Source organism: Phyllobates terribilis, unplaced genomic scaffold (assembly GCF_046119375.1).
Source record: "Phyllobates terribilis strain yellow unplaced genomic scaffold, ASM4611937v1 Scaffold_7__3_contigs__length_470593459, whole genome shotgun sequence".
NCBI lineage: Eukaryota > Metazoa > Chordata > Amphibia > Anura > Dendrobatidae > Phyllobates > Phyllobates terribilis.
The window spans coordinates 78,270,519-78,285,103 of record NW_027362767.1 but is presented as its reverse complement, the minus strand read 5'-3'; the positions used below and the strand labels follow the sequence as shown (position 1 = coordinate 78,285,103).

Genomic DNA, 14,585 nt, shown 5'->3' with positions numbered 1-14,585 from the left:
AGGGGATATATTCCCTATACAAATCTCACAATTAGGCGGACAGACTCCCTTCATATCTCTGCTGGTTTATTTTCATCAGATACAAGAGCCTTAATGAGCCGTTGCAGGAGTGCAGAGCAGCTATAGAAGGCAGGAAATTATTAGATCAGTTCTTCCGCGATATTGATGATGAACTGGCATGGATCGAAGACAAGATGCCACTTGCCTCATCCAAGGAGTGCGGCCAGTCACTGACCACCGCTCAGGCATTGCTAGAGAAGCACCAGGTACCATCATTTAAACAGTGCAAAATAAATCTTGCAATAAAGTGCACGTACTTTTTAAGAACGAGCCTCTAACGTTTACACTTTCCGCTCGGCAGAACTTAGAAAATGAAATCAGCAGTCGAGAAGCGTTGACGAAAGCGGTGATGGGCACCGGCCGGAAATTGGTGAGAGGAAACCATTTTGCCAGCCATGAGATTGACAATCGATTACGTCAGTTGGAAGTGGCTGCAGAAACTTTAAAAGCTGAAGCAGAAAGGAGACGAAAGCGGCTGACCCAGGCCTGCGAAGCCCAACAGTTTTTGACAGAGGTGAGTTTGGGGAAACACTAAACTTAAAGAGTAGCAGTCATTTTGATTTTTATTTCACAAATCATTAGTACACATGAAAATAAGTAACTTTGTAATATATCTTATCAGACAAATCTGCTTGTTCTCCTCCTGAACTGATCATTCATTCTCAATTCACGGGTAAAATCTGTATCCAGTGAATACGGACTTTACCATTGCTGAGATAGGAGATAACAGTTGGTGCTTATAAAGTTCTATGGAAAACTGTAATTGTAATTTCAAGAAAACTTACAACAGAATATCTGCCTGCCTCTAGGTCCCCCCTATCATAGAATGTTATGAGGATCAACTGTTATCTCCTATCTCAGTAATGAGAAAATCTGTCTTCACCGAACGCAGATTTTTGCATTATTGAGATAGGAGATGACAGTTGCTACTAAGATACAATGTAGAGGGGAGGAAGGAGGAGGAGGGAACCGCTAATGGCAGAACTTCTCCATCCTCCTCCTTCTGTCTACAAGGAATCATATCAGCAGTAACTTTGTAGACTGTGAGCCCTCGCTGGCAGGGTCCTCTCTCCTCCTGTACCAGTCCCTGACTTGTATTGTTTAAGATTATTGTACTTGTTTTTATTATGTATATCCCTTTCACATGTAAAGCGCCATGGAATAAATGGTGCTATAGTAATAATAATAGCTGTCATCTTCTATCTCCTTAATGTAAAGAATCTGTCTTCGCTGAAGATAGATTTTTCCCATTACTGAAATAGATGACAGTTGGTGCTCGTAACATTCTATGGAGGAGGGAGGAGCTAGAGACAGACGCAGACATTCTGCTGCAAGTTCACCTGAAGCGACACAGACATTCAGCTGCAAGTTCTCCTGAAACAACAATTACAGTTCTCCATAGAACTTTATGAGCACCAACTGTCATTTCCTATCTCAAGAATTTTGAAAATGAATGATCAGTCCAGGAGGAGAAAGAAGCAGATATTTCTGATAAGATATATTAGAAAGTTTCTTATTTTCCTGTTTCTTACTGATTGATTGCATACAAATTTACAACCAGGGTTACTGTCTAATGTTTATGGTATGTCCTCTGAGACAATATCACCTGGCTGCACTACAGCTACTTGGCAGCCCCTTGTTTGCATACTTTGCTGTATTTATTCTTGGTCTGAACCCCTTGAAACACCTGTGATTATTTTCAGCTCTTAGAAGCAGAAGTATGGATGGCAGAGAGGGGTATTATAATTAAGTCATCAGACAGTGGAAAAAATGAAGAATCCACCCAAGCACTAGTGCGGAAATTAGATACCACCATACGGGACCTAGAAGGCTTCTCCCCAAGAATCAACAAGCTGAAAGAAACCGGAAAAAGTCTGGAGAGTGATAACGAAAATCCAGAGAGGTATCAAATATATGTCTAAATGAGGACTCACTTAATTATTTGTAGGGTCCTATCTCTGGGACCTGTATTGATCTTAAGATTGGAGGGACCACAGCTCTGGTAAAATGCTGTGGCACTGCACAGTTTTTTTTCCTGCACAGCAGTGCTGCGCTATTCAGCTAGATATTAATTTGTCCTAATGTAATATCCAAAATATTTGCTCTTTTTTTTATAAAAATAAAAACACCTACGGAGTGAAGTACATTACGTATCTCTCTTGTAGTTCGATAGTGATCCCAAAACTGCAGTCAGTTCTGAGGGAATATCACTCCCTGCTGGAGAAAGCCGAGCTGCGCAGAGCTCAGTTACAGCAGCAATATCAGCTGTTCCAGTATCTAAAAGAAGCCGATACCGTAGAGGCCTGGCTGCTTAGCAAGAAGACTACAGCTGAATCTGATGACTTTGGACAAGATCTGGAAGGCTTTAAGGTAAAGGAGCCCGTGTTACTCACCTGCAGGAATCATTGTGCTGGACAAAGAAGACACAGAATTTGCTTAAGGGGGTTGGAGTTATCTTCTGAATTGGGTAAAATTAAAAAGTGCTTGTAAAAACTAGCCACTTTGCAATTTACTTCTTAATTAAAGATTCTCCCCATTCTGCAGGGATTTTAATACTATAGTTTCTTGCTCATTGCCCAGGTTACCTGTCACCTCTGCGGCCTATCAGCGGTGGTCAGTTTCCTAGGTAAGTTCTTTGCTATCCAGTTTACAAGTGCTGCTCTGAAGCTTCAGTGCCTCTGCACTCCTCCGTTCCTGCAGGTGCAAAGCTACCTCTTCTTGCAAAACGGGAAAGTGCACAGTTCGAGACAGTGATGCAGTCATGATGTTGGTTCGAAATGTCAATCATCATGAGTTAACTGTACCCAGCAGACAGGGAGCCGGGAGGCTGGACAGCGGTATGGTCCTAGTAAAGATATCTACTAAAGATGAACGGATTGCTTGGTGCAACCCAGGCCCACGGTCCAAGTCAGTGTTCTCTGATCGTAGATAGGAGCTGCACAAATTTCCTAATATTCCAGGTTCCCGAGCCAGCATTTGATTTACCGGCCTAGCATGACATCTCATTTGATTCGCCGGCATGGTACTGTCACAGGTGTATCAGGTTTGACAGACAGTCGTTCTGGATCCGGCTGTAGAAGGTCGCTGCGCTTAGCTTTGTAGACACCTTCTTGATTCTTTCATCTCTGTAGTGTAGTGGCATCCGTCTCTCGCTAGGGCCCAGCAGTGATATCCATCTTCTGCTACTAATTGACACACCCTTGCTTGATATATAAAAACCCTCAGAGTCTCCAGAGAGTCGCCGGTGATAGTACTATTTTCCCCTGCTTAGGCCTGGAGAACTAGCATCCGGCTAGTTTCTTCTTGGAGTTTCTTGGTGGATTATTGTCATCTTCTCTCTGGTGTCTTCTCAAGCTAAGTGTTTCCCTTTGTCTGTTTTACTTTGTCTTTAGTTGCAGTGGAGGCTGACTAGTGCTCACCTCTTACCCTGCCTACCTAGGGCCTAGCTCTAGGGACAGTTAGGGATTAGGTATCCTGTTAGGCAACAGGTGCGGAATCTATTTAGGGATGGTAGGGGAGTCAGGGTGTTGTAAGATCTGCCTAGGGGTCTCTACTCTCCCTAGTTGTTGGGTTCCCCCCTTTTCCCATCGTTGTACAATTGGCTTTCCCCGCACCTAGCGTGACAGGTACACAGGTGATGTCTCGCCAGCCCAACTAACCATAAGCCGAGCCTGGGATCCTGGAGGGTAAGAAAATCTTCCTATCCACAGCCAGAGAGCACTAACCTGGCCGGTGGATCGGAATTGCACAAAGTGATCTACTCATCTGTATTATCTACTGTATATTATAATGCAGGACATTGTATTTCTACTATTGTGCAGTTGTTATTTTTGGCAAAAGCTAAAGGCCCTTCCTCTAAAATTACTCTGACACCTGCTGGCTGTATCATGCTGATGCATTTCAGATATATTTTACCTGCTAACCTTGAATATTTATTTAGGTATCGCATTGGGTCAAGGCTATTTATATGCAATTTATGGTGTAAGCTTAAAACCTTTGGGAATTTATAAGTGAAGAGCTATTCTTAGGATAGGCTGATGCCCAAAGATTGTTGAAGATCCCCATTCATTTTATAGCAAGAATTTTAGAAAGAGTACCTGTGATCTTTCTCTCTGAAGAGGCTATTTGCATATAAAAAAAATTTCGGAAGAGAAATCAAGGACATATGATAACTCACTAGTGGTTGTTCAGGTGGTATATTTATTTTCAGTATGGTTTGTCAACCATATATATCTCGGGGTATGTGCAGGTATTGGGGAGGGACTGCAGAATAGAGAGGTAAGTTCTTGGAGGTACATGGTTTCCTGTTGGTGGAAACACACCTTTAGACTTTCTGGTTATATGTTATGTCTTTTATCTTTACAGGTCTTAGAGAAACAGTTTGAGAACTTTGTTAAGGAAGTAGAGACTTTGGGTAAGAGCAAAGTGTGGTCTCTAAATGAGTTGGCATCAGGACTGCTGAAAGAGTCTCACGGCCAGGCTGAAGGAATAAAGAAGAAAGCAGAGGAGGTGAACCGCACTTGGGATGTCCTCTGTCAGTCAATCGAAAACCGTGCTAAGGTATGTGCTTTATATAATTATAGGAATCTTTTCCACTTTAAAGAGGTCCAGGTAAAGGTAATCAGGACAATTCAGTGTGAAAACCACTTGTAGTCACATAGGTACCCTTGTAGACCTTGTTTGGTCAGGATGTGGTGTAAGGAGTGTAGGAACACACCAGACTGGTCTCCAGGTCAGAAATGGAGGAAGGGTCTAGGAGAACTTGGCTCCAGGAGCAATGGGAAAATGTTAAATCATAACTTTTACTGTACAGGGAAAATATATTTTTGTACCGTGTTAGCAAATAGATAGAAAAATATTTAGATTTGAGAGTCCCCAGTGGTTGATACCTTTTAATGGCTAACTGAAAAGATGGTAACAAATTGCAAGCTTTCGAAACTACTCAGGTTTCTTCATCAGGCATAGAATAGCACAAAATCTGAAGAGTGAGATACAGTGGGTACGGAAAGTATTCAAACCCCTTTAAATTCTTCACTCTTTGTTTCATTGCAGCCATTTGGTAAATTCTAAAAAGTTTTTTTTTCTCATTAAAGTACACTCTGCACCCCATCTTGACTGAAAAAAAACAGAAATGTAGAAATTTTTGCAATTTTTAAAAAAAAGAAAAACTGAAATATCACATGGTCATAAGTATTCAGACCCATTGCTCAGACACTCATATTTAAGTCACATGCTGTCCATTTCCTTGTGATCCTCCTTGAGATGGTTCTACTCTTTCATTGGAGTCCAGCTGTGTTTGATTAAACTGATAGGACTTGATTTGTAAAGGCACACCTGTCTATATAAGACCTCAAAACTCACAGTGCATGTCAGACCAAATGAGAATCCTGAGCTCAAAGGAACTGCCCAAGGAGCTCAGAGACAGGATTGTGGCAAGGCACAGATCTGGCCAAGGTTATAAAAGAATTTCTGCATTACTCAAGGTTCCTAAGAGCACAGTGACCTCCATAATCCTTAAATGGAAGAAGTTTGGAACTACCAGAAGTCTTCCTAGACCTGGCCTTCCAGCCAAACTGAGCAATCGTGGGAGAAGAGCCTTGGTGAGAGAGGTAAAGAAGAACCCCAAGATCACTGTGGCTGAGTAGAGATGAGCGTTGTTCTACTCGAACTGTTCGCCAATCTCAAATTCGAGCTGTTTTGGGCGGTGTTCGAGCCGGTCGGCGAACACGAACAATTTGAGAAAAATTCGGCTGTTCGAGGTTATGTTCGATAACTGTTCGTGCACCAAAATCATAACTGGATTTTTTCTCAGTAATGATGAAAATTAATGTTAATATGCAGTTTGAGTGTACAGCGGGGCGGGGGGAGGGGCAGGGGATGGATCTCTGCAGGAACAATGAAGATCTCCATTTTTTTTTCTCTTTCCCGCATTTGCAGTGGGGAGGTGCAATCTGTCAGCCTATCAGCAGCGCACACACGGAGCGAAGTGCTTTTTTTCACACAAGCAAGGGCATGTGTCATTGGCAGTGTATGTCACATGTCCTTGCCCTATAAGACCAAGCCATTTTCCCCGTCGCCACCATTTTCTCACTGCTGCAGCTGCATGTTAGACGGCACCGCTGTTGCTGTGTGCGCTATACCTTGTTAATTTCAAGCCAATTTTCGCACAAATCTACAGATAGCTTGGGAGTAGGGAATAGTTGTGATTGCAGTCCTTTTAAGGACTAGGTTACAGCATTTCCTACGACTTTTATCAAGCAGGTCTGTACTCTTAAATAGATAGGTTGTGGGAGTAAAGACTAATTGTAATTGGAGTCCTTTTCAGGACTAGGTTACATCAGTTCCTATCAGTTTTTGCCAGGCAGGTCTGTGCCAGTGCTGTGCAAGTTTTTTTCACAGCATTTGGCTGAATCTAGCAAAGCTAATCCTTTTTGGCCTATTGCAGAGTGTGTTAGTCAGTGGAGTAGCCTATCTGTGTTGCAAGATATACCACCTGTGTATAGAATACCAATTTTTTTACTGCACCTAGTGAAGTAAAATCTTTTGGGCATAGCATCATTCTATTAGTCCATCTATACTGACCTCCATCAGGTTGCAAACTGAATATAATTTTTTTCTGCATCTAGCTCTGAAAAAATATTTGGGCTTCTAGCGGTGTGTGGGACTTGGTCTATTAGTCCATTATACTGACCTCCATCAGGTTGCAAATTAAAAATAATTTTTTTCTGCATCTAGCTCTGAAAAAATATTTGGGCTTCTAGCGGTGTGTGGGACTTGGTCTATTAGTCCATCTATACTGACCTCCATCAGGTTGCAAATTAAAAATAATTTTTTTCTGCATCTAGCTCTGAAAAAATATTTGGGCTTCTAGCAGTGTGTGGGACTTGGTCTATTAGTCCATCTATACTGACCTACATCAGGTTGCAAATTAAAAATAATTTTTTTCTGCATCTAGCTCTGAAAAAATATTTGGGCTTCTAGCGGTGTGTGGGACTTGGTCTATTAGTCCATCTATACTGACCTCCATCAGGTTGCAAATTAAAAATAATTTTTTTCTGCATCTAGCTCTGAAAAAATATTTGGGCTTCTAGCGGTGTGTGGGACTTGGTCTATTAGTCCATCTATACTGACCTCCATCAGGTTGCAAATTAAAAATAATTTTTTTCTGCATCTAGCTCTGAAAAAATATTTGGGCTTCTAGCAGTGTGTGGGACTTGGTCTATTAGTCCATCTATACTGACCTACATCAGGTTGCAAATTAAAAATAATTTTTTTCTGCATCTAGCTCTGAAAAAATATTTGGGCTTCTAGCGGTGTGTGGGACTTGGTCTATTAGTCCATCTATACTGACCTCCATCAGGTTGCAAATTAAAAATAATTTTTTTCTGCATCTAGCTCTGAAAAAATATTTGGGCTTCTAGCGGTGTGTGGGACTTGGTCTATTAGTCCATCTATACTGACCTCCATCAGGTTGCAAATTAAAAATAATTTTTTTCTGCATCTAGCTCTGAAAAAATATTTGGGCTTCTAGCAGTGTGTGGGACTTGGTCTATTAGTCCATCTATACTGACCTACATCAGGTTGCAAATTAAAAATAATTTTTTTCTGCATCTAGCTCTGAAAAAATATTTGGGCTTCTAGCGGTGTGTGGGACTTGGTCTATTAGTCCATCTATACTGACCTCCATCAGGTTGCAAATTAAAAATAATTTTTTTCTGCATCTAGCTCTGAAAAAATATTTGGGCTTCTAGCAGTGTGTGGGACTTGGTCTATTAGTCCATCTATACTGACCTCCATCAGGTTGCAAATTAAAAATAATTTTTTTCTGCATCTAGCTCTGAAAAAATATTTGGGCTTCTAGCGGTGTGTGGGACTTGGTCTATTAGTCCATTTATACTGACCTCCATCAGGTTGCAAATTAAAAATAATTTTTTTCTGCATCTAGCTCTGAAAAAATATTTGGGCTTCTAGCAGTGTGTGGGACTTGGTCTATTAGTCCATCTATACTGACCTCCATCAGGTTGCAAATTAAAAATAATTTTTTTCTTCATTTAGCTCTGAAAAAATATTTGGGCTTCTAGCAGTGTGTGGGACTTGTTCTATTAGTCCTTCTATACTGACCTCCAGCAGGTTGCAAATTGAATATAATTTTTTTCTGCATCTAGCTCTGAAAAAATAGTTGGGCTTCTAGCGGTGTGTGGGACTTGGTCTATTAGTCCATCTATACTGACCTCCATCAGGTTGCAAATTAAAAATAATTTTTATCTGCATCTACAGTACCTCTGAAAAAATATTTGGGCTTCTAGCAGTGTGTGGGACTATTTGTGTTAGTCCATCTATACTGACCTCCATCAGGTTGCAAATTCAAAATAATTTTTTTCTGCATCTAACCCAGCCAATAGTTTTGGCCTAATACCACAGTTTGGCCACTCAGCTCTGCTCGGTTACCATCCATTGTTTTTTTGTGCAAACAACTCCAGAGTTGTGAATTAGTTAACCACCAAAATGAGTGGAAAAAGGCCTGCTGCTGGTGGAAAGGGGAATAGGCGTGTTGGGAAGGGGAAAAAAGGTTGTGTCCGTGGGGTAGGTGCAGAAGAAAGACCATCTTCCAGCCAAACTAAAATGTCTACTTCTTTTAGCGGACAATGTGATAAGATCCCTTTCTTACGGCCACGCCAATCGCTACAAATTCCAGATGAGGCACAAAAACAGCAGGTGCTTCAACGGATATCAAGTGCTCCTTTAAGTGGTCTCTCCTCCACATCAACTTCAACATCACAAATACTCCAGTCCTCAAAGGTGTCACCCAAATCGCACTTGCTTCCTCACAGCTCCCAAATCTCCAGCTGCCCGTCTGAGTATGAGGTAGAACAGATGGTTGAGTCTGCAGAGCTGTTTACTCATACTATAGCCTGGGAATCAGAGGTCGACTCCAGCGCTTCTGTGAATCCAGACGAGGAAATGATCTGCACTGATGCCCAGAATCTTTATGAGTCGGATCCAGGACCAGACGCAGAAGGTTCTGACCATAATGTAGACCCTCATTCCCAAACTGTAACTCCTGTTGGTGGAGACAATGAGGAAGACGATGATAAGACTCAAATACCTGATTGGAGCGACAACTTTAGTTTTTTGTCAGGGCAGGAACAGGTTGGCTCTGAGGACGACGGGTGTGATAACGCACAGGGTGATGATGATGAGGTCGGAGATCCCACTTACTGTCAACCCACAGTCAGCCAAGAGATGAGGTCAGCAGAGGAGGTGGAGGAAGATGCTAGTGACGACGAGGTCAGGTTGCGCCTTCCTGGACAGAGACGTAGTACTGGAAGCACGTCAACAACTGCATCCTCAAACACAACTCTGCCTCTCACCACAAGTCGTGGTGGCTCTTCAGGTCGCATGGGTGCTAAGCCTTGCATAGCCTGGGCATTTTTTCAGATCGATAAAGATGACCCAACTCGTGTTATCTGTAACATTTGTCAGCAAAAGCTAAGTAGAGGCCAAAAAATACATAGTTTGAGTACTTCATGCATGAACCGGCACATGGACATGAAGCATAAGTTGCAGTGGGAAGCTCAGTGTGCTACAATGCGGCCTAGCCGGCCGGGCCAATCACCGTCTGCCATATCTTGTGCATCCGCGGCCTCTTCATCCTCTGTGACTGGGGGGACAGCAGTCACACCTGTTTTGGGGCGCAGACCTGCCACCTCTTTACCCGCAACAGCCAGCGTGATTGGCAGGTCATCATTTTCTTTGGAGGTGGTAACACCAGCTGGTGTTGAGCGCTGTCCGACATCGATAGCACCACCTTTGGATCAAGGCAACCTAACATGTCCGCCTGCATCTTCCTCACAGACCGGCAGTTTGCCGGGGACACCCTTATCAACCCCGTCTAAGCACAATAGCCAGCCCTCGGTCCCTCAGATGTGGACAAGTAAAAGACCATTTCCTCCTAGCCATGAGAAAGCTAAGAGGTTGAATTTCACCATCTGCAAGCTCTTGGCTACAGAAATGCTGCCTTTCCGCCTGGTGGACACAGAGGATTTTCGAGACCTTATGTCCGTCGCAGTGCCCCAGTACCAGATGCCCAGTCGGCACTACTTCTCAAAGAAAGGTGTGCCTGCGCTCCACCAGCATGTCGCACACAACATCACCGCTTCTTTGAGAAACTCTGTGTGTGACAGGGTGCATTTCACCACAGACACTTGGACGAGTAGGCATGGACAGGGGCGTTACATGTCGCTGACTGGGCACTGGGTAACTATGGTGACAGCAGGACAAGGGGCTGCTGTCCAAGTCTTGCCGTCCCCACGAGTTGTGCGTCAATCCTCTTTATGTCAAAGTTCCTCCACTGCTTCTGCCTCCTCAACCTCCTCTCGGTCTTCCACCTGCACCCAAAGCCTGTCTGGTCATGCCACAAGCTTTCTAACTGCGCAGAAGGGATCCTGCACACCTCCTTACTATGCTGGCAGTAGGGCTCAACGTCATCAGGCGGTTTTTACATTGAAATGTCTGGGAAATGTTAGTCACACAGCTGAGGAGTTGTGGTCAGCTCTGGAGAACCAATTTCATGAATGGTTGTCTCCACTGGACCTGAAACCAGGGAAGGCCGTGTGCGACAATGCTGCAAACCTGGGTGCGGCCCTTCGCCGGGGCAATGTCACACACGTGCCTTGTATGGCTCACGTGTTGAACCTGGTTGTCCAGCAATTTTTAGCCCACTATCCCAGACTAGATGGCCTTCTGCAGAGGGCACGGTCGCTGTGTGCTCACTTCCGCCGTTCGCATCCCGCAGCTCAGCGACTTACATCTCTACAGAAGTCGTTGGGCCTGCCACTTCACCGGCTAAAATGCGATGTGCCTACCCGGTGGAATTCAACTCTGCACATGTTGCAGCGACTGTGGCAGCACCGACAAGCCCTGGTGCAATACGTTCTGACGTATAGCCTGGGCCAACGAGATTCAGAGGTGGGGCAAATCACGCTGGAGGAGTGGTCTCAGATCAGGGACCTATGCACCCTTCTGCACAGTTTTGAAATGGCGACGAAGATGTTTAGTGCTGACGATGCCATTATCAGCATGACTATTCCGGTGATTTACATGCTGGAGCACATGTTAAACAGAATTCGGAGTCAGGTGGTGGCACAAGAGGAGGTGGAGGAAGTAGAGGAGGAGGAGTTGTATGCGGAAGGGCTAACATCTGCAAGGTCCAGACGGTCGGCAGCACCAAGGCGGCAGGCATGTGAGGGTGGGGGAGATGGTTTTACCAGGGCGCATGGTAGCAGCCAAACTAGTGAGGAAGGTGCAGGAGCCCAGGAAGAAGTGGAGGACGAACTGATGGAAGACTCATCAGATGAGGGAGACCTTGATCACATTTCTGTTGTGCGAGGTTGGGGGGAGAGGACAGAGGAAGGAAGCATGATTGTTACCTCGCCACCAACACAACAGGGACTTGGTGCTCCTGGATGCGCAACACACATGAGTGCCTTCTTGCTGCACTACCTGCAACATGACCCTCGAATTGTGAGAATTAGAAATAATCCTGACTACTGGGTTGCCACACTGTTAGATCCCCGGTACAAAAGTAAATTTGCAGAAATTATTCCTGCCATAGAAAGGGATGCACGCATGCAGGAGTATCAGCAGAGACTGTTGCAGAATCTTACATGTGCTTTTCCACAAAATACCAGTGGTGCACGTAGTGAATCTCACAGTTCCAACTTGCCAACCGTGGGACCGTCAAGTGTTCAGCACTCAAACCGTAACAGAACCACAGTATCTGCTGGTAACATCAATTTTGCGGAATCATTTCACCACTTTTTTAGCCCATCCTTTGCAAGGCCACAGGAGACAAGAAGTCTGACACATAGTCAACGCCTAGAGACGATGGTACAGGAGTATCTCCAAGTAAACATTGAAGCCACGACTGTGTCACTGGACCCTTGCTCTTTTTGGGCTTCCAATCTGGATAAATGGCCGGAGCTAGCCACTTACGCCTTGGAGATCTTGTCATGCCCCGCAGCCAGCGTTCTGTCTGAACGTGTGTTCAGCGCTGCTGGTGGTGTGCTGACAGATAAGCGCACGCGGCTCTCCACTGATAATGTAGACAGACTCACGTTCATAAAGATGAACAAATCATGGATCCGAAACGACTTTTCTACCCCTGTGTCATCCTGGGGAGAGTAAAAGCTTGATGATTGGTTAAAATCACCCTACCAACCGTTTTAAGCTTTCAAATTACTAATCATGTTTATCTGTATCTTGACTGGAAAATAATTTGGGCTTTGTAGCAGTGTGCAGCACTGATCCTATTAGGCCATCTATACTAAAGCTTCACCAGATTTAAAATTAAAAATAATTTTTAGCTGCATCTAGCCCGGAAAATAATTTTGGGGCTCCGAGATGCGCAAGGCACATAAGTGCCTTCTTGCTGCACTACCTGCAGCATGACCCTCATATTGTCAGAATTCGAAGTAATCATGACTACTGGGTTGCCACACTCTTAGATCCCCCAAACTTTTCGATCAACCTTTTCATTTTAATAAAGACCAAAAAAATGGTCATTTTTGAAATTATAAGCATTAGCAGGTTGTTAGAAACTGAAATCAAACAGTTTTCAACTCAAAACTTTATTCTAGGTGATGTTACATTTTCACATAGGACCCCTTGTTCGAAAGGAGCTTCTGAACTCTCTCGTCCATTGAATTTGTCAGGTTTTGGATGGTTTCTGCTTCAATTGTTTTGCATGAGGACAGAATACCCTCCCAGAGCTGTTGCTTAGATGTGAACTGCCTCCCGCCATCATAGACACTCCTTTTAATGATGCTCCAAAGGTTCTGAATGGGGTAGAGGTCAGGGGAGCATGGGGGTCACACCATAAGTTTGTCCCCTTTTATGCCCATATCAGCCAGAGATGCAGATGTTTTATGTGCAGCATGAGATGGTGCATTATCATGCAGAAAAATGATCTTGCTGTGAAATACACGGTTCTTCTTCTTGAACCATGGCAGGAAGTGCTGTTTGAGAAAATCCACATACATTATGGAGTTCATCTTTAGCGCCTTCAGGGATCCTAAAGGGGCCGACAATCTCTCTCCCCATGATTCCAGCCCAAAACATTACTCCACCTCCTCCTTGTTGGCGCTGTAGCCGTGTTTGCGTGGGGTGTCCATCAACCAGCCATCCTCCACTCCATCCATCTGGACCATCGAGCGCTGCACGGCACTCATCCGTGAACAAAACAGTTTTGAAATCAGTCTTCATGTAATGTTTGGCCCACTGGAGCCGTTTCTGCTTGTGTGAAGTGGATAGAGGAGGTCGACAGGATGGCGCATGCACAGCTGCAAACCTCTGAAGGACCCTGCATCTTGTTGTTCGGGGGACGTTGGAGGCACAAGCAGCTTCAAAAACTTGTCTGCTGCTATGACAAGGCTTTTTTGCTGCTGCTCTTTCAACCTGACGTAATTGCCTGTAGGAAAGAGTCCTCAATTTGCCCTTATCAGCACGCACACGTGTGTACTGTGAATCAGCTACATACTTCTTGATTGCCAGGACACTTCATCCTGATCATCGCACAATGTTGATTGTAGTCATGCCTTGACCTAAACACTCCACAATTTGTTGCTTCTCAGCAGCCGACACATCCTTTTTCTTTCCCATTTTGGCAGAAAATGTAGGCTGCTTAATAATGTGAGAGAGCCTTCTTAAGTAGTCTTGCCTTTCATTGGACACACCTGCCAAACTAATTAGCACAGGTGTCTGCAATTGCTTACAGTGATATAAAGAGCCCTGACACACATCACCATCAATGAGTTTAACTGACAAACAAACAAATTCTTCCCTTATCACTCCTAAACACTTTTTGTATAATAATTTGGAACGCAGTGTACATGTGCTTTTCCACAAAACACCAGTGGTTCACGTAGTGAATCTTACAGTTCTAACTTGCCAACCGTGGTCTGTATGGAGTTGTTCAATAAAGGGCCCAAAATTAAGATAACATAGATGGGAGAGGTCTCTATGAATAGGAATTCCTAAGTATTTGATACCCTGTGAGGGCCAGGCAAAGGGAAAGTTGGACTGGATGGAATCCTATATGGATTTGGGGAGGGAGACATCGAGGGCCTCAGACTTCGCTGCATTGATTTTAAAATTTTACCATGTAACAAAGTGATCTATTTCAGCCATAACAGCATGGATGGATATATGTGATTGAGTGATATATACTAGGACATCATCAGCAAATAGAGAGCACTTGTACTCGGTGCCTCCCACCTCAATCCACCTAATATTGGGGTTATGGCGAATTGATGAGAGCAGGTGCTCCGTCACTAGGATGTATAAGAGAGGGGACAGAGGACATCCCTGCCTTGTCCCATTGGTGATTGTGAAAGGTGATGAAAATGTTCTGATGCACCCCCTGGGCCTTGGGACACCCGGAGCCGGACCCTTTTTGGCGGATGCTGGTGGTTGTAGTCTTCGTGGCGGCGACCCGGTTCCGTGGCTCAGGGTGGTCAAACCAGTGG

At 44.2% G+C, this 14,585-nt stretch overlaps 1 protein-coding gene across 2 annotated transcripts in view; it reads left to right on the top strand.

Moving 5' to 3' along the window:
• SPTBN5 (spectrin beta, non-erythrocytic 5) overlaps positions 1–14,585 on the top strand; it is a 466,593-nt gene that overhangs the window by 409,882 nt on the left and 42,126 nt on the right. For both annotated transcript variants that reach the window (XM_073638836.1, XM_073638835.1), the window contains exons 52-56: positions 80–266; positions 362–574; positions 1,764–1,963; positions 2,226–2,430; positions 4,426–4,620. In XM_073638836.1, the coding sequence (XP_073494937.1) occupies positions 80–266; positions 362–574; positions 1,764–1,963; positions 2,226–2,430; positions 4,426–4,620 (1,000 nt within the window). The remainder of the gene's footprint in view (positions 1–79; positions 267–361; positions 575–1,763; positions 1,964–2,225; positions 2,431–4,425; positions 4,621–14,585) is intronic.